Here is a 25,379-nt window from a genome sequence, read left to right as displayed (position 1 = left end):
ACAGTGCCCAGCTCAGCCTTTTTCCTAGTTTACCCCCCCAGCTCAATGGAGCATTTTAGCATCTTTCAACCCCTTGTTGTTGTTTTTTTGTGTCACCCATTTTATCCACCCTGTTTCCAGTTGCAGGTGTTTTAGTTAGCGACTTCCTGGTCAACATATTGGACCAACTAGCCATTAATAAAGAGCCAGATATTTCTCTGTGGAGTTCAAAATAGAGCTTAAAATGAGAGTAGAAATTAATTCACTCCACATCAATACTAATGTTGCTTTGTGGCTGCTGGATGTGTAGTGTAGATAGACAATAACTTTATAAGGTGATGATATGTCAGTCGTGTGTTTATAGCTTGCTCTGCTGATCTCAATTAGCCTAAAAAATATATTACTGCTGCTTTCAGGATTTTTGTCTCACAGTTGGTTTTTGGTCTTTTTCTAGTTTGATAGATAATAACAAACCTTTACCTGTCATAAAATGTCAGAGGTCAGGTCCAGCCACAGGTATGGCAAAGTTCAGTTTCAGTGTGCCTGCATATGCTCAGGCAGAAGCTACAACTTTCACCCTGCACGAGGACTTCCTGATTGAGATCGTCTGACTAGGTGAGACCTACAGACCTAGTCAGACCAATACCTAGACCTAGTCAAACCAATGGTATTGGTCTGACTAGGTATACAGACTTAGTCAGACCAATACCAATACCAATACTTTGGTACAGGGATTTTCTGACTAGACAATATCAAACCTTTGCCGGTCATTGTAACAGATGCCTTATCAACTACAGACTACTACTTTCACTCCCCATGAGGACTACCTGATTTGGATCATCTGACAACAATAACATGTCAAGACGAAGCATTTGCCCTACATCCTTTTCCTCCTGCTCCAAGCTTGTTAGACCCTCCTCCCCCTGTAACAACAAAAACACAGCCGCAAACACCGGGCACATCCGCCTGAGACGCAACACCTCAATAAGAAATGCACTTTCATCTCATCCAAGCCCCATTTACTATGAGAGCAGCCTAGTTTTAATCAGGTTGAGGGGGCTCCTCTCCCCCATCGCTGGTACACTTGCTTCATTGCAGTTTGATAGCGAATCTGTTTGAATGTCTCTCCTCTGCCATGCTGGCTTCCATGTGTTATATAACAGTGTCTTCTCCTAAGGGGGGCACTATCAGCTTTACAAAGAAATGAGCTGTGAATCACTGCTCCAACTTTGCATCATCACTGCTGTGTCACTGAATTATTTGCCAGCGGTTGCCGTCCCACCTTGCTTCTCATGCAAATCAGGTCTAGCTGTTATTAACCTGATTTAGTGCACACTTTCTAAATACCAGTATTTCAGCATTTATTTAGCACCTTCTGAAGCCACACTGACGCATCAGAGCTGACAGTGTTTCACCTCACATCAGATGTATGCTAATTCGTGTGATCACCAGAAATAGCATCACATGTTTTACAATCTCCATCTGAACTAAATACTGCACACAAGTCCTACAAAATCAGATCCTGAGCAGTACTGACGTACAGAGTAGCTTGTTTAATTGATTTATTAGTCTTCTCTAACTCCTTGGGGAAGTAGGTGGCTTTTAAGCTGCTAAATGCTCAGCTAACTTTGTCTGTCTGCTGTTTTTTGTTGGACAGGGAGTGATTCAGAGTAATCTCGGCTTTTTAGCTAAAAAAAACTGTTCCCTGCTGTGGTTGGGAAAACTTTGATGAGAACAGTAAGATTGAACCATAAAAGTTGTATAACCAAAACAAAGAGCTTTAAGACAGTAACACGCTCTGCAGAGTTGAGGGGAATTGCACAGTTTGGTGATAATTCTCTGTGGGTTCATCACTACAAAGGACACTTTTCACATTACTTGTAGTCATTTTTAAAAAGTTAATATATTAAAAAAAGAGTGCTGCACCTTTTAATATTGTGCTTTTTTCACTGAAACTGGTTGTTTGATTGACATAACACTGTTAAGATTTTAGCAGAACTAAGCCTTGAACAGATTCTTTCTTCCTTCTTTTGTCTCTTATGTAGGATTTCAGGCGTTCTTCCCCCTCACCTCATTAGGCCTGACTGACCCACCAGCTCGTCACCATGAACTACCTTCGCCGGCGCCTGTCAGACAGCAGCTTTGTGGCCAACCTACCCAATGGCTACATGATGGATCTACAGAGGCCAACCCCTCCAGGTTCATCCACGTCTTCTCCCGCCTCCCCGGCCACAGAGAGGCGACAGCCACCCAGCATCCCCAGCCAGACCCAGGGCCCAACATCGGGCTCGGGCTCGGGCTCGGGCTCGGGCTCAGGCTCAGGCTCAGGCTCAGGCTCAGGCTCGGCTTCGGGCGCAGGAAGCTTCCTCAGCTCTTTCTCCAGTGTGGTGAAGAGCGCCCAGATGGCCCAGAATGTTGCAGCCGCTGCACACGCCAAGTCAGCGGCAGCAGCAGCTGAAGGAGCCTCGACAGGAAGCAGTCAGCCACCCAAGCCTGTCATACGCAAGCCCAAGATCCTGCTGGTCATCGATGATCAACACACAGACTGGTGAGTGGAGGTTTAATCATGTGTGAGTTTGTGTGTGTGTGTGTGTGTGTGTGTGTGTGTGTGTGTGTGTGTGTGTGTGTTTATTTGAAATTTAGCTCCCTTGAAAATGTCCACAATGAACAATGAAAACCAATGAGCGTCTTTGCTCACTGTCGTCATAGACTGGAGGTAACATCACCACAGTTCTGCTACATGAAGCAGTTTCTACAAAATGAAAAACGACAGGTCGACCTTTACTTTCAAAACTGTACTTTCTACAAATATCTCTGGGCCTTCTTTAGATCAACCTGTGTGGAATGTAGCTATTAGAAAGGGAGGCAACTGGTCCTAATGTCATCTTATTAAACCATTTTAAAATGACATACTGTATACTTAATATTTATATATTCTATGTGATATCTAGCCAATATGTGGTTTTCATAAGTCATTTAAGAAGTAGTCTGACATTTTGGAAATATGTACACTCAATTTCCTGCAGAGAGTTTGACGAGAAGTTTAATACCACAATCATGATTGTGTATTAAGTATGGAATGAGTCAGGATTTGCCGACCAGCACCACTAAAAGATTTTCTTTACATGTGGTCAGAGCCAGGCTAGCTGTTTCCCCCTGCCTCCAGTCTTTGTGCCAAGCTAACCTAAGCTAAGCTAATTGTCTGCTGGCTTTAGCTTCTTAGTTGTCATGCAGTTATAAGAGTTTTTATCTCTTTTAACTCTTGGCAAGAAAGCAAATATGTGTATTTCCCACAAACTATTCCTTTAAAGTTATGCGTTGGAAGCATTTTATTAGTGTCCTTGCAGTTAGTCATTTGTTCAGTAAGCTAATTAAACCTCTTATGCATATGAAGAAAACGTTATTCTTATTTGGCTTATATCTATTTTGTTAGCTCCTGCTATGTGAAAAACATTCTTAAGGTTGAGTTTTGGAAGCAGTGAGACATCTTATTGTTTATGATAGACCCATACATCCTTAGCATTAGCAGGATTATAGCATGGCTCTCTGTGCAGGAAATTACCATGGTGACATGAAGAATATCCTTTGCTCTGAGATGACAGAAAAATAAACGATCTTTAATGAGAATGGAACAGTTCATCGTTCACTAACATCACATGCATGCATGATAGAGGCTCATCAGCTGCTTCTTGCTGCTTGCTGTGGACAAATTGATTTTCAGAACTGCAGTCAAGACACACAGCAGTCAGTTTATCATGTTTGTCTTGCTTAATCAATAAACCACTCTTCCGTTTCATGAATTGTTATTCTGTTGCCTGACATTTGCTGGTAAATCGACTTCAGTGAGGCTGCTATTAGCTGTTTTCAGCCCTTTGAATTTATCTACAGTATTAGCAGGGATCATCTGTATCTGACGCTCTACGGGGATATCAGGCTGAGGTCTAAAAATGATCACTAAATTAAAGCACCCCGCTGACAGCCGTGTCAAAAGCACCAAGATTGTTCTCAATTTTCTGAAAAGACGACCGGCTTCTTTGAGCTGGTTGGCTGAAATCCCGAATGGATCCCGCTGCTCTTCACATCCTTCTGTTTCTGTAATGAATTGTCAGCGGATCATCCACATATGAGGCGTCAGAGCTCGTTCAGTCTCTTTGAGGGACCATCCTCACTACTGAGAGAACAGCGGGGAGTTTTATTCACCTAAACAAAGTCAGTTACTTATATAAAGAGAGAATAATGGATTCAGGATCAAAGTGGTTGGTTCCTGTTTTAGCACGTTAACCTGAAAGAAAGAGGAAGGACTCTGGGTTGATGCAAGCGACAGCAGCACCTGTACCATGTAAGATAATGTAATCCACTGCAACAGCCTTGTGATAAATCCTGTTTTTTGTTGAGACTGTGACTAAATACTGATTGATTACATTCTTTGGATATATCTGATATCACCGGTTTTGTTGTAAATGAAATAGAGAACTTTTTAAACATGATTAAATGACATTATACTGACTTTTTCACTTGTTTCTTAAAAAAAAAGAATTGAATATGAGCTACAGTGATGTTTGTGCCAGAGTCACTTAAGAAGATAAACTCTCGGATGTCTGGCCTTTCACTTACCAATTTTTGATGATGATATACAAACATAAGATTGAAAGACAAGATATATGATATATGTGACATCATTCTGCCAGTATTTTTTCTGTTTTTATTCAAGATAAAAATCAGCATAAAAAAGATACATGAGAAGTGAGAGATGCAGCTGCCTAGTGCTTTTAGTGCCCATGTATTATGGGCCTTCTCGAGTAGGGGCCCATTAGTGGTCTGTAGCAGTGAATGATGTATGACACTTGTAGTGTTGGTAATTTGTCTCAAATGGAAATGGCCACCAAACAAGAAGCCAAAAAAAGATAAATTAATGTATGAGGATACAGTTTCCTCTGTTGACCACCAGATGGTGCTGTAGTTCATGTAAAGCCCCGTTGAGAAGACGGTTCCTCTCATGTTTTTATGTCTCTGTGCAGAAGTGAATAACTTTGGCCAGCAGATGGTGATGTCTGATAGCCTCTGAGGGCTAATAGAAAACACTCTTACACTGCTGTGCCAGTTTGTAGATGGAGGACATCCACAATATGGATAGAAATATTTGGGCATGATACCTCATCTCCATTAACTAAGACCTCGTTCTCTGTGTCCATATTAACTACAGATGTCACCATGGTCACTGGTTGGAAATATGACTAAAACTCTGCCACCTACCTAATGAATTAAAACAGCACTACTACAAGGCTACTGCTAACCATAATCATAGTGAGTATAACAGCTTAACCAGAGATAACTGGAACCTTGTTGTTTGTCTTTCTCATCTCGTTGGTTTTATTTTTATCTCCAAGACCAACCTTGTATTGTCTTTGTTGTTTGTTTAACATTACATAACATAACATAACATTTAACACAGAACATTGTGTATTTGTAATTTTGTTTTGTGAAAAAATGCAGTTGGAAAGTAAAAATAGCATTGAAAATGTCCACTTATCTTTACCACCTCTATCCAGATCAAGCTTTTTCCTTTGTACTGTAGTATTTAAAGATGTTCTTAAGCTTGACTCCACCAAGCTTGAGCTATTCTGGTAAGTTGATGAATGCAGGATACCCAAATTCGGTCAACAGGGAAAGGCCTGGTTGGTTTGGTCCTGGTCTGTCTCTTCAGTACTATCAGATTTTAGGGTTGCTTTAGAGCTATATTGTCTTCTGTACTCCAACCTGGTGGTTATTGCTTGTTCTTGACATGTTTGGTAACTCTTTTCTGCCAGTTATCAGTTTGACTATAATAAACAGGAGAATACTTTTAATGTCTCTTTACAGCAATGCAAGAGAAGCCTCAGTGTCTGTTGTGGATTGTTACTTTGTTCTGCTTTATCTCCATATCCAACCTCTCTGGGGTTGCTCATATGCAAGACATCAGGGACAAATGTTAGCATCTGTGATGCTGCTCATGTTGAAGATAAGATGGTAGCAGTAGCACTGAGCTCAAAACTCTAAATGTCTGCTTCAAGATCTTTGGCAGTGCTTCATTTAAAAAAAAAGTGACTCCAAATCTGAGTTAATCTAAGCCCAAAATACTGCAGAATTGTCATTAATTCTCAGAGGTCATTTCGTAAGCTAAAGGTAGAGCAGAAAGCAGGAGCTGAACAGTTAAAGCTCGTCCGACCCCCTGATACAAGTGCAACTCGTAAAAAAGGCCAAATATTTGGCTGCTGCTTTGGCAACGTGTCTGTGTCGTGGTGTTGGCTTTTTCAGTCACAGTGTTTGCTTTTAGGACAATGTGAAACCTGCTTTTAGGCAACTGAGACCACTCACTGTTATTGATACAAGAACGTTAGGAAATAGGTATACTGTATGCTTGCTTTGCTGTTGAAATCTCTTAGCTGTGCTGTGGAAAAGGCAAATATTAAAGGTATACTTAAAGACCTATGTATAGATTCATACAAAAATAATCCCTCTCAGAGACTCTGCCCTCTGCCTGTATTGTTTGGGACATATCTGGGCATCAACCTTTGGGCAGTAGTTGCCATTAACAGCACGCAGGGTGTGAGGTTGGGAAGAGTAACGACCAAGTTACATCACTGTCTCCATCTCTCTCTTCTGCTCTCCTCCGCTCTGTCTCTGTGTTATGGATAGATAAAGAGCAGCAGGTCTGTGTGTCTGCTTGACTGAGGCTGAGCTACACACACATACACAGAGCAGAGAGTCCACAGCAAACAGGACAAAACTCTGCATTCACACAAAGAATCCAGCAATGTGGCATATGCCCTCAGGGAGGTGTGGGCGTTTATTTGTGTTTTAGAGCATAACAATCTGAAAATAACATTTTATTTATCTGATTCAGATAAAGGCGGGGAGGAGGGGCCAACTTCGAATGTTGTGTGTTTACAAACCGTATACCTTTAACCTAGAAATTTCAACCACGCTGTCCACATGTCTAATCTACTGAATGGCCAGATAGTAATTCCAGATGTAAAACTTGTTTTTATTTTTGAAGTCGCCATGTGCATGAGCTTTCTAAACAAACGCGTGTTTTTCATGCACCTCCATAAATCAACAATGATGTTATCCATCTGCAGTCACCATTTTAACTGGGGCAAAAAACAGCCAACTGTTTTATCTGGAGAAAAAAACTGCCTTGCCGATAAGTAATGACAACAAACTGTAACCATCCACCAGCAAGTACTCTCCCGGCCAGCAAGCCAACCACACAGCCTCACTCCCTGCATGGCACTAATGTAGGCTCAATATTTTTCTCTGGACCCATGATCATTTTGGGGGAAACTCTGAAGAAAATATCTGAATTTGTTAAGCCTGTTGGCAATAGATGCACTTTTGTTTTGTTTTTTAAACCAAAGCAGGATTTATCGACCCTTGTTCAAGCACGAAAAACTTTTCCATCCCTGGATCCTCAGCTGTTAAAGTCATAGTCTTGATAAGTCATCCAGTCTCCATCCAGGTCTTATTCTATTGCTGAATACAACTGATGACACCAGGAGTCATCAGTTGTTTTTCAGAATTGATGAATCAGGGTTGATCCTTGACTTCACTGTGACTGACCAGAGTCTCAGGTGCTTTTCAAGGTGTATTATGATTTAGGGCTTTAAATACTATTGTTATTGATTAATTAACTAATTATTCTTTTTTAATTCAATCATTTAGTCTGTGTCAGAAAATAGTGAAAAATACCATCACATTTTCCCAGAGTCCAAATTACAAATGCTTCTTTTGGTCCCAAATATAAAGATATTCTCTTCAATATTAAGAATAATTAAAAAAAAAAGATTTCTTTTCTGTCAGTCAGTTAATCAACTAATACATTTAAGTCACCAATCTGCAAGTTGGTTTATAAAAGGGTACACTTTAAAAATATAGAAGTGTATCTGCTTAGACTCATTATGCTGCAAAGATTCATTAAACAGCACCAATAATGTTGATGCACAGCAAAGCAAGATACCTTTGAAAACAAATCTAGACCAACAATACTTCATCACCCTGTCAGATGTTAACACACATTAAAGCGTGTTTAGAAACCTATATTTGTGTTCATGTCATTAACCAAACTTTTACTATGATGCAGGCTACTCATCAGATTGCGCAATTTCTCAGAAATCGAAGGCACGTTGAACGTATCAAAGTGTAAGAAGAGGGTGTCCATCCATCCATCGCTCCCTGCCTTGGGGTTGAATTTCCTCCTGGGCATTCCAGCAGAGAGGCTAGTGTCTCTGGGGAAACGCTGCTCTGTCCTGACAGTCTTGGCCTCCAGCAATGACTGATGCACAATAGCAGTACACAGCGCTGAGGCAAAGTCCCTGAGAGCATCACCGCCACCACCAACAATCCCTCCTTTTCTGTCCCTGTGTCTCTCCCTCACTCCTTCTCCCTCTCTCTCAGGCCGAAGACATTTTGCCAAGTAGCTGTCAGTCTGTTTGCTCTGTGTTCTGAATGATATGAGCATCTGATTGCTCAATTCAGCCCTTCTCTGGCAAAGTTTTTACTTCTTCTGGCCAAGTACTATGAGAGCCTCTGCTTGCCCTGGGCCATATGTAGAGGGTTTTAATTTCATGTTATGTCCAAAGAAAAAGCACAAAGCCCACACTCTGGAACATCCATGCTGAGTCTCACGAACAGGGCGATAGTTCAGAAAATGGAAAGCTGGCCAACATAAAAGTACCCAATGTAACGTAATAAGACCAACTTACTCCCACCATCTTCAGTCATCTATTTTGATCGCATTGCAAATGTATTATGTCTTTATCACCAGGACGATCCATAAAACATGACACTCACGTTGCTGCTCGGATTTCAGAATTGACATCTATTTTGTGGCCTAGCAGGGGTGCTGTAATTAACTGTCAACAGTTTCAGCTTAAATCACTTAGAGGACTGATGCAGATGATGAGCTAAAGAAAAAAAATGACAAAGTGACATTTGACTGACACAAAATGAACAGCACACATCCAGCTATCCTTACAAATTACCTAATTTATATTGAAGTTCTTGTCATCAATTTTCAACTCCTCAGGAGGGCGTAAAGGCCTCAGTATAAACACTTTTACCTTTAGTGACATCATACTAGCTAGTTTGATTCAAGCATGATTTATTTTAGTTATTTGACAGGGATAATGCTCCTTAATCAACAAAATAAGAACTGTACGTGAGCCAGAGTTAGCCTAAAAAGTTAAATTTTATCTGCTGTCTCTAGCTAGATAGGATTGAAGAGGCAGCCTAAACATAATGATCCCTGAATACGTACTAACTTCCCTAACCAACCAGTGGGAGTCAGTTATGCACCAACAAGGACATGATCCCTCACTGGCTTCCCACTACAAACACCGGCAATTGCTTTAGTTGGTCAAATTATTAATTGATTCAATCAAAAAATAAGTTTGGATTCACAGTTAATGCCAATTGTCTCTGACCAAATGCATATGTGTAAAATAAAATACTATATAGAATAAACAATCGTCATTATCTAAATCTACAATACACATACATTCCTTATACTATATACAAGTGTGCAATGTTCCTGGGATTAAATAGCAAGGACAGCCTCAGCCGTATTAGTGGGAGTGGGAGGTACTGGGAGCTGTGTAAACTTGAACTGTTTTCTCATTATTGGGAAGCTTGTGCCTCTTAGAAGACAACATTAGCAATATCAACACGTGGGGAATTTAATCTTCATGTAAAAATATGTGACCACAATAGAAAACCTCCTTTAAAAACACAGCAGCATCAGCACAACATTAAGTTTAGTGGGGTGGATACAAATAGAAGCAGGGTTAACTGTTATAAAAAATAAAAAAAACTTGGCAGGGCTATTTGTTTTGTCCGCATATGTGACTCATACGCTTCCTATTAGTGGTACACAAAAGAAGGAACACATTCTCATGGTAAAAAAAAAAGTATTCAGCTCTATGGTGTTTATATAGTGGGTGTGTGCATGACTGGGTGAAGGAAAGCCCAGAGCTCTCTGCAGGTCTCAATGTTTACCTTTGAACACATGTAAAGCGGTTGTTCGAACCAGAGAGCCGAGCAGCCTGTAAATTAAATCGATCACTCGGAGTGACGACATGTTTTGCAATATTTTGAAACACATACCAGTCATTTTTACTTGCTGAGCCTGCGGGGTCTGCCTCATGCTATGTGACGGTGGTGGTCCAAGGTGACAGGGGGCATTGCTTGTCTAGTATGTAGGTCAGTCATTCTGAAGATTCACGGTTTCCAAAATTACAGAGAATGAGGCGGCTTAGTACCCCAAACTTTCAAGTCCAAACAGCTGGGAAATGTTAAGAACAAGATCCCCCTCAGTGACCGTAATGAACGTTAATGAATGGACCTGAAAGGACAGATGTAAGGGCATGAAAAACAAAGAGGCGGACATAGCGAAGACAAGTGGAGGAGTAAAGAGTCTTTGTTTGGTGAGAGGCTCTGAGAAAAAATCTGCAAGGGGGAAATGTGTTTTGGTGTGAGTGGGTCAAACAGCACTCTAAATCCCAATCAGCCTGTCCCAGTAACCGAAGGCCTCTAGCATGTAGCCTAGATCCTAAACAACGTAAAGCTCCAGCCTGAAGCCTTTGACAGATTGTTAAGTGTCCCACGCCTGCGAGGGGTGAGAGTTCAACACTGAGACCCACTGAGACTGGGACACAACATGGCTAGAAAGACATAATAATAAGATGGCCAGAAATGTATATGGGGATCTGAAATACACTTGAGTTTATGCATTTACGTCATTGTCAAATTAACACTGTAATAAACTGGTGTTATAGTAGAGATGATTTGTTGAGTCGAGTCTCACCCAGTTTTATGTTTAGTACACCCACTTTCAATCCTTTCACTAAACTGTCATGAAAACTGAAAGAGGCACCTCAGTTTCCACTGTTAGGGCATGTTTTGTGCCATAAAGCAGTGGTTACCAAACTCTGGTCTGTGGACTGCGCCTGGCCTTGCAACACTTTCTACCAAACAATAAGGGAATTGGGCAAAAATGCTGATATTTCTTGGCTGTTTGGTCCACCACTTTGATCCATCTTCATGTTCTGCCATGTGTTCTGCTGAGTGTGAGCTACAATACTTTGTCCAATACTTTGTTTTATGACCAAATACCTGCAAAACTAATGCCATTCCCATCAGCATGAACATGGTGAACAATATACCTCCTAAGCATTGTGTTAGCATTGTCATTCTGAGCATGTTAGCATTTAGCCGATCTTTACCGAGCTGCTAGCGTGCCTGTAGACTTACGTCATGTTAGCTCTTTGAACCTTAGATTAAAAGAAGCATGCATAGACAACAAACATGATAGTGGCATGTTGGCGAATACCTAATAAACCAACAAACAAGTGTAATTGTGCAGCGTGCATTCAAATGAACATGTTTTTCTGTTTGCAAATTCCACCTTTAAATAGCCCAGTGGATCCTGTCTATCGGTCAATCTGAATACTGCAAGTTTGATGGTTAGAAGATAACTCTTCCAGGAACTGGGAGTTCATAAGTTCAAAAAGCAAGAAAACAAGTGCATCAGTGCTGGTTGATGGAGAGGAGAGAATGTGCTGTAGTTTTTCCATGCGATTGTCAGATGGCTCCTATAGAACAGTATATATTGAATATCACATGAATATCAGGTAAACGTAGTGGCAAGGGAACATTCATGTTGCTAGAGGCTAAAAATAAATAATCATAACCTTGACTTTGCACTGTACAATAGCAGATTTGAAGAGTTTACCAAACAGTTTTGCTCCATAATACTCTAATCTCAAATTCACATTTAGCACTGTTACACACACTGGAATATTCCAGGTTAAGACATTAAAAACACAGGGATCTTTCAACGAGTACACTTTAATAAAACTGTTTTCCAGGGGATTCTGTTTACTCAAGGCCCCAAAAGGTCAGATTCTGTAATCATGGAAAATATGAGTCATTATTTTGCCGGCTCACAAGGTATTTTGGAAGGTCTGTTGAAATTTCAGCTCTCCTTCAATCAAATAAACAAAGGATATTTTAAGGTTGTTTTGACTGTTAGGAGTGTTTGGAGCACTCAGTACTGTTGGTCCAGGGGAGGAAACCACATGCTGAAGTAGGCATTTGTTCTAAAGGGCTGACAGATCAATCCATGTAATCCAGTGATACACACTTTTACTGGTCTCAAAAGCTTTATTACCATTGTTGAAATGTCACCTGCAGATTACTACATGGATAAAAGGCTTTTACTGTAAACGTAAAGCAATTTTTTTGTCCTTTTCTTAACAGTTTGTCTCCTTTTTTTTACAGGGCAAAGTATTTCAGAGGCAAGAAGCTGAATGGAGAGTACGAGATCCGAGTGGAACAGGTATGCTGGATTTAACGTGCATTTTCTTCGTTATATTTTTATTGTGGATGACTCACATGTTACTGCCTGTAGCTCACTCTGATCAATAGAATATTATTAACAGATCATGTCTGGGGCAGAAATAATGTCCAGTAATGGACTGAAGTACACCACACTGAGTGCAACAAAGTTAATTAATCTGATTGTATTATTTCCTATATTAACACCCATCAGAGTGCATTATTACACTTAGTCACTCTCCAAGTCTTTACAATGTCAAAAAATATGACAAGTAACCAAAAATTGAAGTGTTAGATGAGAAGATCAACACCTATCCCTTGACTTTGTGATACAGAGCTAAAGCCAGAAGGCTGTTAGCTTAGCAAGAACACAGCTAGCAGGAGGAAACAGCAAGCCTGGCTCTGTCCAAACTCCTTGAGAGGTTTGGTATTGTTTGCTTTATCTGCACACAGAAACGATATGTAAGAAAAACCCACTTAAAATTCCAAAGCTGATTAAACAAACAAGATAAAACATGTTGATCACTGAAAGTAAGTCAGTCTGCTAGGTGTTTTTGTTTGTTTGTTTGTTTTTACCTTTGGACAGAGCAAGGCTAGCTGTTTCTCTGTGCTTTTGGTCTTAATGTAAAGGTGATGCAAATCATCCCTTGGCCCCAGCTCCATATTGTATTGATGTGCAGATATGAGTGTGGTGTACGTCTCCTTATCTAACTCCCCACAAGAAAAACAGATGAGCATATTTCCCAAAAATGTCAAAATATTAATTTAAGGCAGCTTGAATCAAATTCATCCACTGCATACTGTACGCATAGAGATGTGTTTATAAGTCTAGACATACACTATTTACAGTACGTAGATAGCATCTAATTTACCTCAAATAACTGTTCAGTTATACATCTGCAAGCCATTGTTGAGACTGGATCTGTCTTTGAAATGGAGTGGTGGGTTTTTATGGGAGAAGAAAAAAGGCACCACAAAAAGCTGGACCGGTGATTTTATAGCCTGTTTGCTCAACTCTCTACTGTTGTGGTCACATCCTCTTTCTGGGAGGGGTAGGGGCTGGAGTATGAGTCCAGATTTTTCTATGAGATGTGACGTTTTTTAAAATCTTGCTGTGTCACATCTATTGAACCCCAATAAAAAGTGGTAAACTTAATGAGGCTCCTTTACTCGACAGTGAGAGGGACCATTATGAGCGTCGCACCATATGAACCCCCCCAAACCTTAGCTATAGCTACAACTGACCTACTTAGATCTTGTTGGACCCTGTACTCTTTCCCAGAAGCTCTCCGCTAACAAGTCAGTCGCTAATTGCCTTCAGCAGCCAGACTCTTCATAGGCTGTTTGTGCACCTCGCTGAGAGCCTTAGGACGATGGAAACCCAATATCTGTGTGAAAAGTTAGCGACATGCTGAGATGAACCCTTTTAAGGGATGACAATAAAAGCAGAGAGGCCCATTGCACTTTTTCCCCTCTCTCTTTAGTCCCACTTTCTTGTCGGCTTGTAACATCTCTACCTAGCAAACATTTAGACATTGAACAGACATTTCACAATGGCCTGCAACAACACTGAAACACAGCTTCTACATTAAGGGTAGAACAGACTTGTATTTGCTACCTAAATTTGCATTTTAGATATATTTGAATGTGATATTTTGCTGCACCTTTCCTGACTACTATCATCTTATTTGGATGGACTTGAACTTGGCCAACAATAGCTTGCTGTCATTCATCATGTTCCTGCTTTTTAAGCTCACTGAACCAGTGCACGAGTCCCAAACTAACATAACACTTTGCTGGCTTGCTTGTATGCTGCCATATAAGGTACCATACTTGGAGTCAAGCACACCATGTGATGCTGCAGTGGAGAGGCCTGATCTGATGCCAGTCTGTAAGAAGACAAAGAGGTTGACAGGGTGCTCTGGTTCTTAGGTGTAGTAAGTAACGTCTCCCTTCCCCAACCGCTGCCCCACAGTAGACCTGTGAGCTCATAGTTGTTGGCATTCTCCCATTTACATGACCCACTTGGAAGTTACATTTGGCACACGCCTATGGCCCTGTGTCCACCGGGTAACTCTTTTTTTTTTTTTTTTTACCACTGCACAGATACTTGTGGGCAGCACCGCTGATGATTCTTTGAGCTCTGAAAAATAAAAACAAGCCTGAAGTAATTTATTCCTTGCAAAATGATGCAATATGATTAGTAGTAGTAGAGCCAAAAACATGCCAGACGATCCTCAGATTTGTGTAACAGCATACCTTTGTCAATTCCAAATGAAATACAGCCAAACATGTGAAGAGAGGTAACATAGAGAATTACAGAAAGGTCCACACACACTTTATATGAATAGAGCTGGGAGCTGTACTTCTCTCACTCCCATTCTATCAGTTCATCCCTTGTGGTTTAATGGGAGAGTTAATGTGCAGTTACATTAGATCAATGTTCATATATCATACGCTTGTGACGCACACAGGCTTTTTTTTTTTTTTTTAACCAAATGATCATTATTGTAGTAAAAGTTTTTGCAAGTTTTGATAGTCAGCTCTAAGGCTGTACTTTGGGACGGGAATGTCATTAATCTTTTTAACTAATGGATTTGGACATATACCAAGATACTGATTTAAATTGAAACACTGACTTCCCTACAGTAGAGCTCCTAGTGTGGCTAAAAATGTGTTATGGAAACCTCCAGCATTTCTTTGCTGCATAACTACCAATTAGTCATCCCTGAGCCTAACAACATTGTAACAAGCAAGTTATAAAATGCCAGTAGGAAAGACATTTTTGAGCTTCAAGTTGCATTTTTGGTGTGTTCTACTTTGACACCATATTTTGAAAGGCTGCTACTGCAGAATAAAGTTTTATGATGCCTTTCAGGGAAAAAAGCCCCCCATGGAGTGAAATGAGAAGACAATGATCAGTCTAATAAGGGCACTATACTTAAAGGTCAAAATTATTCCCATAAGTATAATATCTGAGGCAACAACTAGTACAACCTTGCACAATACAGAGGGGCTGATGTTCTATATATACAGTACCAGTCAAAGTTTGGACATGCCTTCCCATTCTCTTGAATGAGAAAGTGTATCCAAACTTCTTTATGTCACAATGGCATTCGGTTTTCTTAACAGAAGTTAGAGGAGAAGATAAATACCATTCTCTGTGGCGTTTGGCTAGGAGGCTAATCATTTAGCTTATCATATTTTTCTTTTTTATTTATCAAAAATATAAATCAAAGCCAGATAAAATCACAAATTCATATTTTTACATTTGTTGTATGGACAAGTAAAAACAAATGAGATATTATTCAATAAATAAGCTTTTAAGATTCTGGTAGATTTCATTTTTTTAAACTTTGGACAAGCCAAGCTAGCTGTTTTCCCCTACCTACAGTACAGTCTTGATGCTTAGCTAGCCTAACCACCTCCTGGCTCCAGCTTCATAAAGGTGCTGTGTGTGTAAGAATTAGAGGAATTTAGCGGTACAGACATTGGCAGAAAGTGAACATAAGTATGTTTTAATTAGGGTAAAATTACCTGAAAATAACATAGCATAAAATAGCATAATTGAGGACATAGTCATAAGTCATAAAGTCAGTGACCCAGTAATGTCAGTTTTACAGCAGTATTTACCCTAAGATTGCTAACATTATCCACCTTAAGCTACTGGTCATAATAGACCAAGTAAGACTATAGAAGCAAAACCCTTGAGCATACTTTTTTTGATTAAGCACTCACTTATAAGAGATTTTTTTTTTTTATTCTTTCAAATGTGACTCAGTCCCACTTATATACTATATACCACTATATGTTGACCCCCAGCTTTTAACCCACATATGTGTTATTTGCTAAAGATTTCCTCAGGGAGTTTTATCTCACAGTAGGTGGCTGAAGATAATTCAGGCCACTGGTTTTTTATCCTGACACATAAGCCTGCCACTTTATACTCTGACCCAGAGATTTGGTTCAGAATGGTGGTGCGGTCCATGCAGTTTAGGGGATTATTACCTACAATGCCTTTTATATGCCTTTGAAGTATCTTGGAGTGCAGTGACAGTGCCGAATTGAGGGCTTCTTCATCTGAGATCTAATGCACCCTGCTTGTGATGTCTGACAAAAATGATAAAGGAACATTGTGAAAAATGAGTGTCGCAGACAAAGCTGATCACATACATGATGACACCCACTGAACGGCTGCCGAACAAACTGCCTGTTTGCTACCCACAAGCACTGCAGAGTCATAAACACTGCAATTTACACAATTGGACAAATTAGGCCGTTAAAATGGAAGCGGCCTGTTTATGAAAGAACAAGGGCCAGTTCTTCAGGCTTGCTGGACCATGTGTGGTTTGGGTCGCGCAGGGCAACATCTGCTCGGCAGGCGTATGACCTCAGCGCTGTCCACGCTCCTTTCTGCTGCAGTCATGGCAGCTCACAGGCAGTTGGTTGTATGTTATCCGTACCCTGTTTTGGATGGTATTTGCCAATGACATAGGGCATCTGTGCAGAACTTTCTAAAGGAAAATGGATCATTTGGTTCGGTACTTGCTGCAGACGTTTTACTGATCCAGCTGCTCCAAAGCCTTATGTTGCCCTGTTGCATTTAGCATCTGTCTTAGATCTCAACATTTAGTGCCTCAGTGGATTATTCAGTGGATTATTTCACTGTTGTACAAGGTGGAAGTGATTAGTAGCAAATACTTCTCTGTGGTGCACATGAATGGCCCACTGTGCTTTAGACCTTTCGATTGCATCAGTATGTGATTCAACCAAGCTTATCAAGAAATACACAAAAAGAGTGTCTGTCCTGCAGCTAAAAATCCACTCACTACAGTCTGTTCCCTCTTTAATATTTTTACACAAAACCAAATAGCTGTACAGTATCTCATATGACTCCAGCATGTCATTTTAGACTTTCCAGACACTATTATTTGCACATTATTATTCACTAGGAACATTACAAATGAATGCAATAGCTACATATGTATATTGTCAATGCAAAGTTGTATGTGATTCAAGTTTTGTTTGGTCAAGGTTTTCAGCAATGACGTTAAGCAATAAAAGAGGCATTTTATCCCACAGAAAAACATCTATTTTCAGATGAAGGGAAACCACACAATAAGAGGCTCCTTCTGGGCTAAAACAAGCTTTGTCAACAGTTTTTGGGCTTCAACTGGGGACTAAAATAAAACACCTGTTGATAAAATAAGGTCAGTGTTAAAAGAAATATAATGGGCATTTATAGAGAGGAAAATGGCATTTGTAGGGAGGAAAAGGAGAATTGAATTTTCAGTAAGATTAGCTATATCAGTAGTTGTTATCAGCATATGCAGTTATGAGAACATCTCAGTGTTCTCCTGCAGCCATGCAGCTAGCAGCCCCCCTCAATTAAAATTTAAAGCCAATGGTTTCTGGTCTAACAAAGTTAAAGTACAGGCACACAATATGCCTAGGGGCCACCAAAAGAGCCTTGGTAAAAAGCCTGGACAGCCCATCGTTAATGAAAAACCCCTCACAGACAAGAGTAGTACTAGGCAGCTAGCCACAGAGAGGCAACATGTGGAGGAAAGCATAGAAATAGGATGTGCTTCTTTAAGAACTGACTTTCACCAAGAGAATAGTGAAACGTTGAGGGAAATCAAGAAAGAACTGAATAAGACAAATAATAGGATTGATGAAGCCGAAGAAAAAATTGCAGAAGCAGAGGAGAAAATACATGGCATGGAGGTAGCACTGTCAGAGTTATTTAAGCTACAGACCCACATGGAAGTGAGGATTACAGACCAGAAGGGCAGATCTACTAGAGATAATATTAGAATCCATGGGGTCAGTAAAGGGGTTGAAAAAAACTCACCCTGATATTCTGCACTCCTCTGACCTGAAGATAGAAAGAGCTCACTGGGTCCCTACCGCCCAAAGATGCACTGCCAAGATCAATAGTGGTCAAATTTTCAAGGCACCAAACCAAAGAGGACATAGTGAAGATAGCCTGGCAGAAACAAGGTTTTGTTTGCTTGGAGAGAAGAGTGGACTTAGACCATGTTTATGTTCCAGAGTTACTAAAAATGCATAGAGTATGCTAAGGCAAAAAAATTCAGACACCATTCCAAGACACGAAGACGGCTTAGCGGAAGAGGCAACCAAAGATATGACAGCAAAGGGCTTACCAGTAAAGGTGTTGGCTAAACAGATCAAGAGACTGGCCTGGTGCACATCTGACTGGGGGAAAGAGACACAGATACCAATGCCATACCCAGGATACAGAGATGCTGGACATTTTTAGGAGGACCTAAATGACTTTGAGCCACAGTAGCAGAAGCACTGTTTTTCTATGCTCACCAAAGCCCTCTACCACCAGTGGGAGATGAAGCTTATCCCTCAGAGCCATCAGTACACCACAGCCCCAACAGGGTCACAAATAGGACCTTATTTCAGGGAGTTACCTCTGTGCTACTCTTTTCAACATCATGTTCCATATTCAAAAGTTTTCATTTAATTTAGGGTTTCTTCTCATGTTTGTGTAGCAAAAGGGGTAAGGTTGCCTTATATTTGTTATCAACAGAATATACAATAACCCCAGGCTTAATTATGGTAGTACCATTCAGTTACCTCCCAGAACCAGCCAATGTTAAAAAGAAGGGGTTTTAACCATGTCTTCTCAGCCTTGTATACATCCCAACATAGAGGAGGGTGTCAATTACTGTATAATAGCTGAGGTGTTTAATTTAAGTGGTGTTGGAAACCAAAGGCAGGGAGGGAGGATACATCATGACAAAGGGGAATATTGGAGGGGAGTGAATTCACCTTTCTGAATATATATACACCTCCTGGAACAGACTGTACCTTTTTAAAGTAAATTTTCAACCTAATTTTAACCCAAACTCCAGGGCCTTATGATTTGTGGAGGTGATTTAAATGTCAGATTAAACCTCAATTGGGACTCTTGTTGGGGGTCCAGTTCTTAAAGCACTTGCAGAAAAATGAACAATACTGCAAGACTAATTGATGTATAGAGGGGATTTCACTACTTAATGAAAGATTTGACCCTTTTTTTCATTTCCACACTCTCTACTCCCCAATCAATTACTTTCATTGTTCTACAAGTAAGTGCATGTGGTTAAATTATGGAGTATAAGAGTAATGGACATATCAGAACATTGTCCACTCCAGATGGAAATTCAATTAAATTTTAAGAGGATGTTCTGCAATGAGGCTAAATTCCTATACTATACTATACTATACTATACTATACTATACTATACTATACTATACTATACTATTATATATGAAATTTACATGTTATAACATTTCCATACAGGATTTTTGATATGTATTATTGAATTATCTTTGTCAGTTAAACTGATATTTCAACTGCACTAATTTCTTATATTCCTAAATATTGACTGGCATTTTAGCTGACTTACATTTCAACTTCGTTCAGTATCTAGACATCAGCTGATTCTTACTCGTTATGCTGCTTACATACTGACTGACAAGCACACTTCAACTATCACTAGTGTTTCAACTGAAAGTGACAGTTATCTTAAACTCCAGCTGACAGTTCAGCTCCTTTCAGTGTTTGCTTGAAAACTTTGTTCAGCAACTTTCAGGGCTTACATTTTTCATTTCAAGTGCTTTCAGAAATCCCATTTCAATATATTTCAGCTGCTGTCGGCTGTAACACTTCAACTGACACCATATCTCCTATCAGTACTTACACTTCAACTGACAGTTCAAAGTGCCTCAGCTTACACTAATGCTTAAACTCCTTTAAGTGCTTTAACTTAAACTGCAACTCCCATATATTGTTTCACATGCAAATACATATAATTTTAGCATTGTTATGCATGAAGTTTTATATAAACAATTTATTTTAGATACCTTTTTAAGCTAGCCAGAATAAGTTGCAAATTATAGTGCAAGTGTAACTCAAATGGTCATTCCAAGTTGTTTTTGCCAGAGGACAAAAGATCCTGTTTACAAGTTGACTCATGACAAAAGGCACCTTAACCACCTGAACCTCAGTGACACGGGTTTGTACAAATCTAAAAATACTCGCAAAGATTCCAGATGAGCTACTGTCGAGTGGTGTTGACTGTACTGTCCACAGATTCACATGGCTTTCATTGGCATTGGCAGTCATGGCAGAGTTCACACAGAACTGCAGGGATAAATGAGGCTTGCCTGTAAATGTCTGTGGTCATACTGGAACAGTGCCTTGCACCACAGTCCAGTTTTGTCAGGTATGAGATATTGGTGATTGAAGTAGAAGACGCTGTTGATTAAAGTGCCATTTTCATGTGAATCACTGTGTGACATCACAGTGATTCAGCTCACATTAAGGCCATAATAGCTGTTTCCATCTAGTGCAGAGAAAAGAATGCATTTTATATTTCTAGTAGCAGTAAAAGCAGCTATGGCTGGCAGAAACTTCAATAATAGATATACAAGCTCAGTAAGATGGAATTTATTACGTTTGAGTAGTTCAATTCAGCTTGAGACATGTTTAAACCTCATCACAAGCCTACTCTCTCCTGCTACTCTGTTCCTCCTAACAGATTGGCTGAAATGCATTCTTAATTCACCCTGAATGCAGGTCAACAGATGAGAAGAATCAGCTCTGCAGACAGTTGTCCCATGTATCACTTCCTGTTTTCCTTTCCCAGGGCAAGAGCTGCTCCAAGACAAGTGTCTGAATGTGTTACCGTGATGGTAACCATGGCACTGTGAAAAGCCTCCTGTCCTGGCTTCTGGACTTGTGCCCTGCACCAGCCACTTCATCCATTACTGCCCAATGACAGTGGCGTTAGCGCTCCTCTTACACACAACTAGCCAATCACAGATGACATGGATTGCTTGGCTCTTGCCAAAATTTTGCCCGCCCTCTGTTCGTGGCAAAAGTCAACGCCACCCCCCTCCTTGTTTGGGATGAGATTTTCTTAGCAGATGCAAGGATAGAGGATGTGTGTGTTCATGTGCCTGTGTACGTGCATTTGGGTGTGTGATGTATTTAAGAGTCTCTTTTGGCAAGGCCTGGGCTGCTGAGCGCACAGATGTTTCTTTCAGAGGTGGGTATCAGTAAAGAAGAGCTGAGAAAAGGAAATGAGCCAAGTGCATGTCCTTGAGGCACATTGAGTGTGAGTGGCGCCTCGTTGTCCCCTAAATAAGATTACGGCATTTACTCGCCCCCTGCTCTTCCTCTGAGAGTGCAACACAATAAATAAAAGAGGTGGGTGGTTTTTTTTTTCTCTTGGCAATAAAACCCAGTTTGGCACATTCTTTTCAAAACCGACTCACTCCCCCATACAGAGTTTACATGGGCCACAGCACTGGATGAAAGACGAATTTATCTCTGAGAGAATATTGCTGATAATATTTCCTTTATGTAGATGAAAGCCCATGTAAAGCCTGGTAAAGCAGGCTTAGCGTCTCAAATTATGATCGCTGTATGAGAATGGGTAGATAGCAATTGACTTTACTTGCTATGCAAATTGGCAGGAGATGGGTTGAGAAGAGGGTCAAGTAGAGGATTTGCTTCCATCTACATCCATGTTGGCGTTTCTGATGACTGACCTACAGTATATGAGGCGTGTTGCGCTCATCTGTCTGTTGAAGCAGCTTATGTTTAGGTCATCATCAGGCCAACACGATATCAGCCAATCATCAGCTGTCAGTCAATCTTGTCCAGGATTCACTCTCCTTATAGCTCTGCTGTATGTGTCTAATGGCTTGTGCTAGGCAGGTAGAGTCCAATAGCTTTATCAGAGCTGTTTCATTGAAAACAAAGCGGTCTGGTTGATCAGAGCAATGAAACAGAACAAAAACAGTCATGCTGCGGACCCTGAAACCAAAACAAAGCTAAAAGATGCTAAAATGCTTGGTTGAACTGAGAGGAAAGGTTAGTCAACAAACTTTGTGTGTGATCAGGCCTTTACTTATTTATTTACCTTGGCATTCCAGAATTTAATTCATCTACCCTCCAGTCAGAAACCTATTTCTTTGATTAGCTTACTGCCATGTACCATTAGCCATGTGCTGTGCATATGTGCAGAGCTTCACTCCAGTGTAGTACATCCTTGTGAGACAGACTTTGCTCCTTGTGTGTCCTTGGGAAGTGTTGAGATGGCATTAATCATCCTGTTCCCTAAAATGCAACTTAAACCTTAAAGATGTAACAGATGTGGTCAAAGTGGACAGTCAAACTTGTTGTTTTTGTTCTTTTTTGTCCTCATTCTACTAATAGCCTTGGTTTGGCACTTTTATAGATGACTTTTTCATTTCATTGTTTTTTCCTTTGAGTAATATTTTATTGCTGCATATTTCAGTGTTAACAGGGAGTGAAATACTGAATCTGACCCATCACTGACTCACGTTCAAGGTACTCACAGACAAATGAAATGCAGCCATGTTCTTTTTTTCATAGTGTTATGTTTGGTAGTCGACCAAGTCATGTCAAATCGAATTTTAGCTTTTTTCCGCCGAGAGTCAGCAGGCTGCTTGTTTAGGGTCCATTAAGTCCACTACATTAAAGTCACTCCTCATGCTTAAAAGTGATGTGAGGACTGACAAATGACAGCGTGTCTGGCTGCTGTGAATCCCTCCAGGGCTTTCTGTACCTGGAGCAGGCAGGAGTTTAAGATGATGCTGCCTTGAGGTCCATGCTGTCAGGGAACATGGGATATGTGTGGTCCCACAGTGTGTTGACACCATTTTCTATGAGCCGTACAGCCCTCAGCAATACCTTCACTTCCCTTCTGAGAGCTTGAGAGCATGTACACAGTGAAGCAAGGTGTTTCACAGAAGGCAGAGGAAAAACTATAATTTACAGAAAAATGTTAAATGTAGCTTACCTAAACCTCTAAACCTGTATTAACTGATTTGTTGGCCTCTTTTCAGACCTCAGAAATAAACTGCAAGCACAACATGGACATGTTAACACTTTTTAGGTTGATATATGGCTAATGTCTGGCAAAATAAGTCTAATATTCACTCTTCTTGTAGCTGTTTTGCTCTCTACTTACCCTGAAGAAAAATATGTGGCTCTTTATCTGCTAAATGCTCCACTGTGTTCACCAGCTAGTCTCTAACTTTGTCTGTCTGCCATTTGGATCTGAAGAGGTAGCGGTTTATCAGAACTTTTCTGCTGACACCTGCTGCTTGCTGCAGCTGGAAACAATGTTGATTAGAGGAATGAAAGTGAACCAAAACAGTCATGTTGCAGTCCAGAAAACCCAAACTATGAGCTGTAAGACACTAAAATGCTCCATAGAGCTTAGGTCAACTGCAGAATTGGAGATTATTCTCTGTGGCTTTGTCACTATGAGCAACATAACATTAGACATAATCATTTCATCCATCTCGAACATAAATTTAAGCATTGTTGCCTCTTGAAAATCCCCTTAAGACAATCATTCAAAAGCCCTTTGTTGTAATGCATCTCCCAGCAAACCTGATTATATTAGCCTGCCATACCAGAGAAGAATCCATGGTTTTATTATAATAGACACTTTGTGTACAGATTAAGTTCACAGTTTGAAGCTTCTCTCACTAAAATCTCTCTAAATAGTGTCATGTTACTGTCCAGATGTCATAATCCAGATGATTTGCTATAATCTTTAGGAAGACTAACTCTTCCGCTATTTTTGCCCTATATCTTGGCTCTCGGGGGAAATAATTAGATCTGCACACAGAGCTGATGAGCACACAGAAGACGATAGAATTGAATATCAACTGAACTGCTTTCTTTTTTTTTTTAAAGAACCTAACATATTAGGTTACTGATATCACTGACTTCACTGACAAACGTCTGTCTCTTGGCATTACCAGATGACACACTTTTTTTTCTTGCTTTGCATTTTCACTAATGAATGAGAAGCCTTCTGTGATAGCTCTATCGTTAATGCAACAGAAGAAAAGTTAATTTCAGCAAGGCTAAATTCCTACAGTTTAACAGCAGCATTAACATGAATAGATTTCTAGACTGCAGTGACAATCATTAGAAGGGAAAATTGAATTGTCCCTCTCTGGTCCTCGTCCATCCAGAAAGTCCATTCCCAGCAGTCGACTGTCGCCCCTCCTTTCGAGTGTCTCTGGGAGTTTGACTGAGTCATAAGGTAGCCAGGCTACAGCCTTTCACAAGGCCCTCACTGTCCGGGAGGCCACAGACTTGGGATAACTTAATTTGCCTCCTCTCACCAACTCTTTCTGTTGCTCTGAGTCTTGTCTTTTTCTCTCAGTTTATGCAGAAATGTGAAATGAAGTCAACCTGAAAGAATCTTTTCCTCACTACTTTTTAATAAAAATGTTTATTCTCCTCTAAAGGCAAAGATGTTTAGTTAAAGTGCTTCATCACTTAACTTTCATGAGTCATTGCGGTTAATTTACTTCCACAACAGGACATTTTTACTTTTTAAAATAAATACATTTCTGTCAGTAAGCCAAAGGAAACAAGAAGATCTTTTATGCATATGAGGACTGAAGTGCTCTTCAGAACATCTCATGACCCTGCAATGACTCATAGAGTTCCATTGCTGTATACACATTTGACCTGATGGGTTGTTGCAGGATGTAACATCTAATCTCAGGGTGTGTTTCCTCCTTTTGTTCCCCTAGGCTGAGTTCTCAGAGATCAACCTGGCCTCCTACGTCAATTCGGGATGTATGGTGGACATGCAGGTCAACAAAGGTGGCACCAAAGTAGTCAGGTAAGAGCTCAGGTCTTTATATCCATTTGTCCACACAACCTGTAATCTGCATCAGTGAGCTCGCACAAAGACTTCAGTTCTTTTCTCTCAGTGGCGCTGAGCTCTATAATGCTTCTCAGAGAAATCAAGCCAGTGGGAAAAGTAAAAATAAGACTGCTTATCCGTGTTCAATCCAGGTGGGAAATATGTGTGACAGTGTTGAAAAGAATATGAAAATATTTAATCACTTCATTCAGTCTTTCTAAGCACAGTTTGAGCCTAATGTCACCACTCAGTGTTGCAAAACGAAAGTTATACAATCAGCCGTTTCAGCAAAGCGCAACT

The 25,379-nt window shown here is 40.3% G+C and overlaps 1 protein-coding gene across 1 annotated transcript in view; it reads left to right on the top strand.

The window, feature by feature from the left end:
* Positions 1-2,084: 2,084 nt before the first annotated feature.
* Positions 2,085-25,379, top strand: part of LOC128353292 (synapsin-3-like) — a 95,905-nt gene continuing 72,610 nt past the window's right edge. Inside the window, exons 1-3 of the mRNA XM_053313983.1 lie at positions 2,085-2,527; positions 12,295-12,352; positions 24,964-25,055. Coding sequence (XP_053169958.1) covers positions 2,085-2,527; positions 12,295-12,352; positions 24,964-25,055 — 593 coding nt within the window. The remainder of the gene's footprint in view (positions 2,528-12,294; positions 12,353-24,963; positions 25,056-25,379) is intronic.

This window comes from Scomber japonicus, chromosome 23 (genome assembly GCF_027409825.1).
Source record: "Scomber japonicus isolate fScoJap1 chromosome 23, fScoJap1.pri, whole genome shotgun sequence".
NCBI classification, from domain to species: domain Eukaryota; kingdom Metazoa; phylum Chordata; class Actinopteri; order Scombriformes; family Scombridae; genus Scomber; species Scomber japonicus.
The sequence above is the reverse complement of the archived record's forward strand: the minus strand, read 5'-3'. Positions and strand labels throughout refer to the sequence as shown.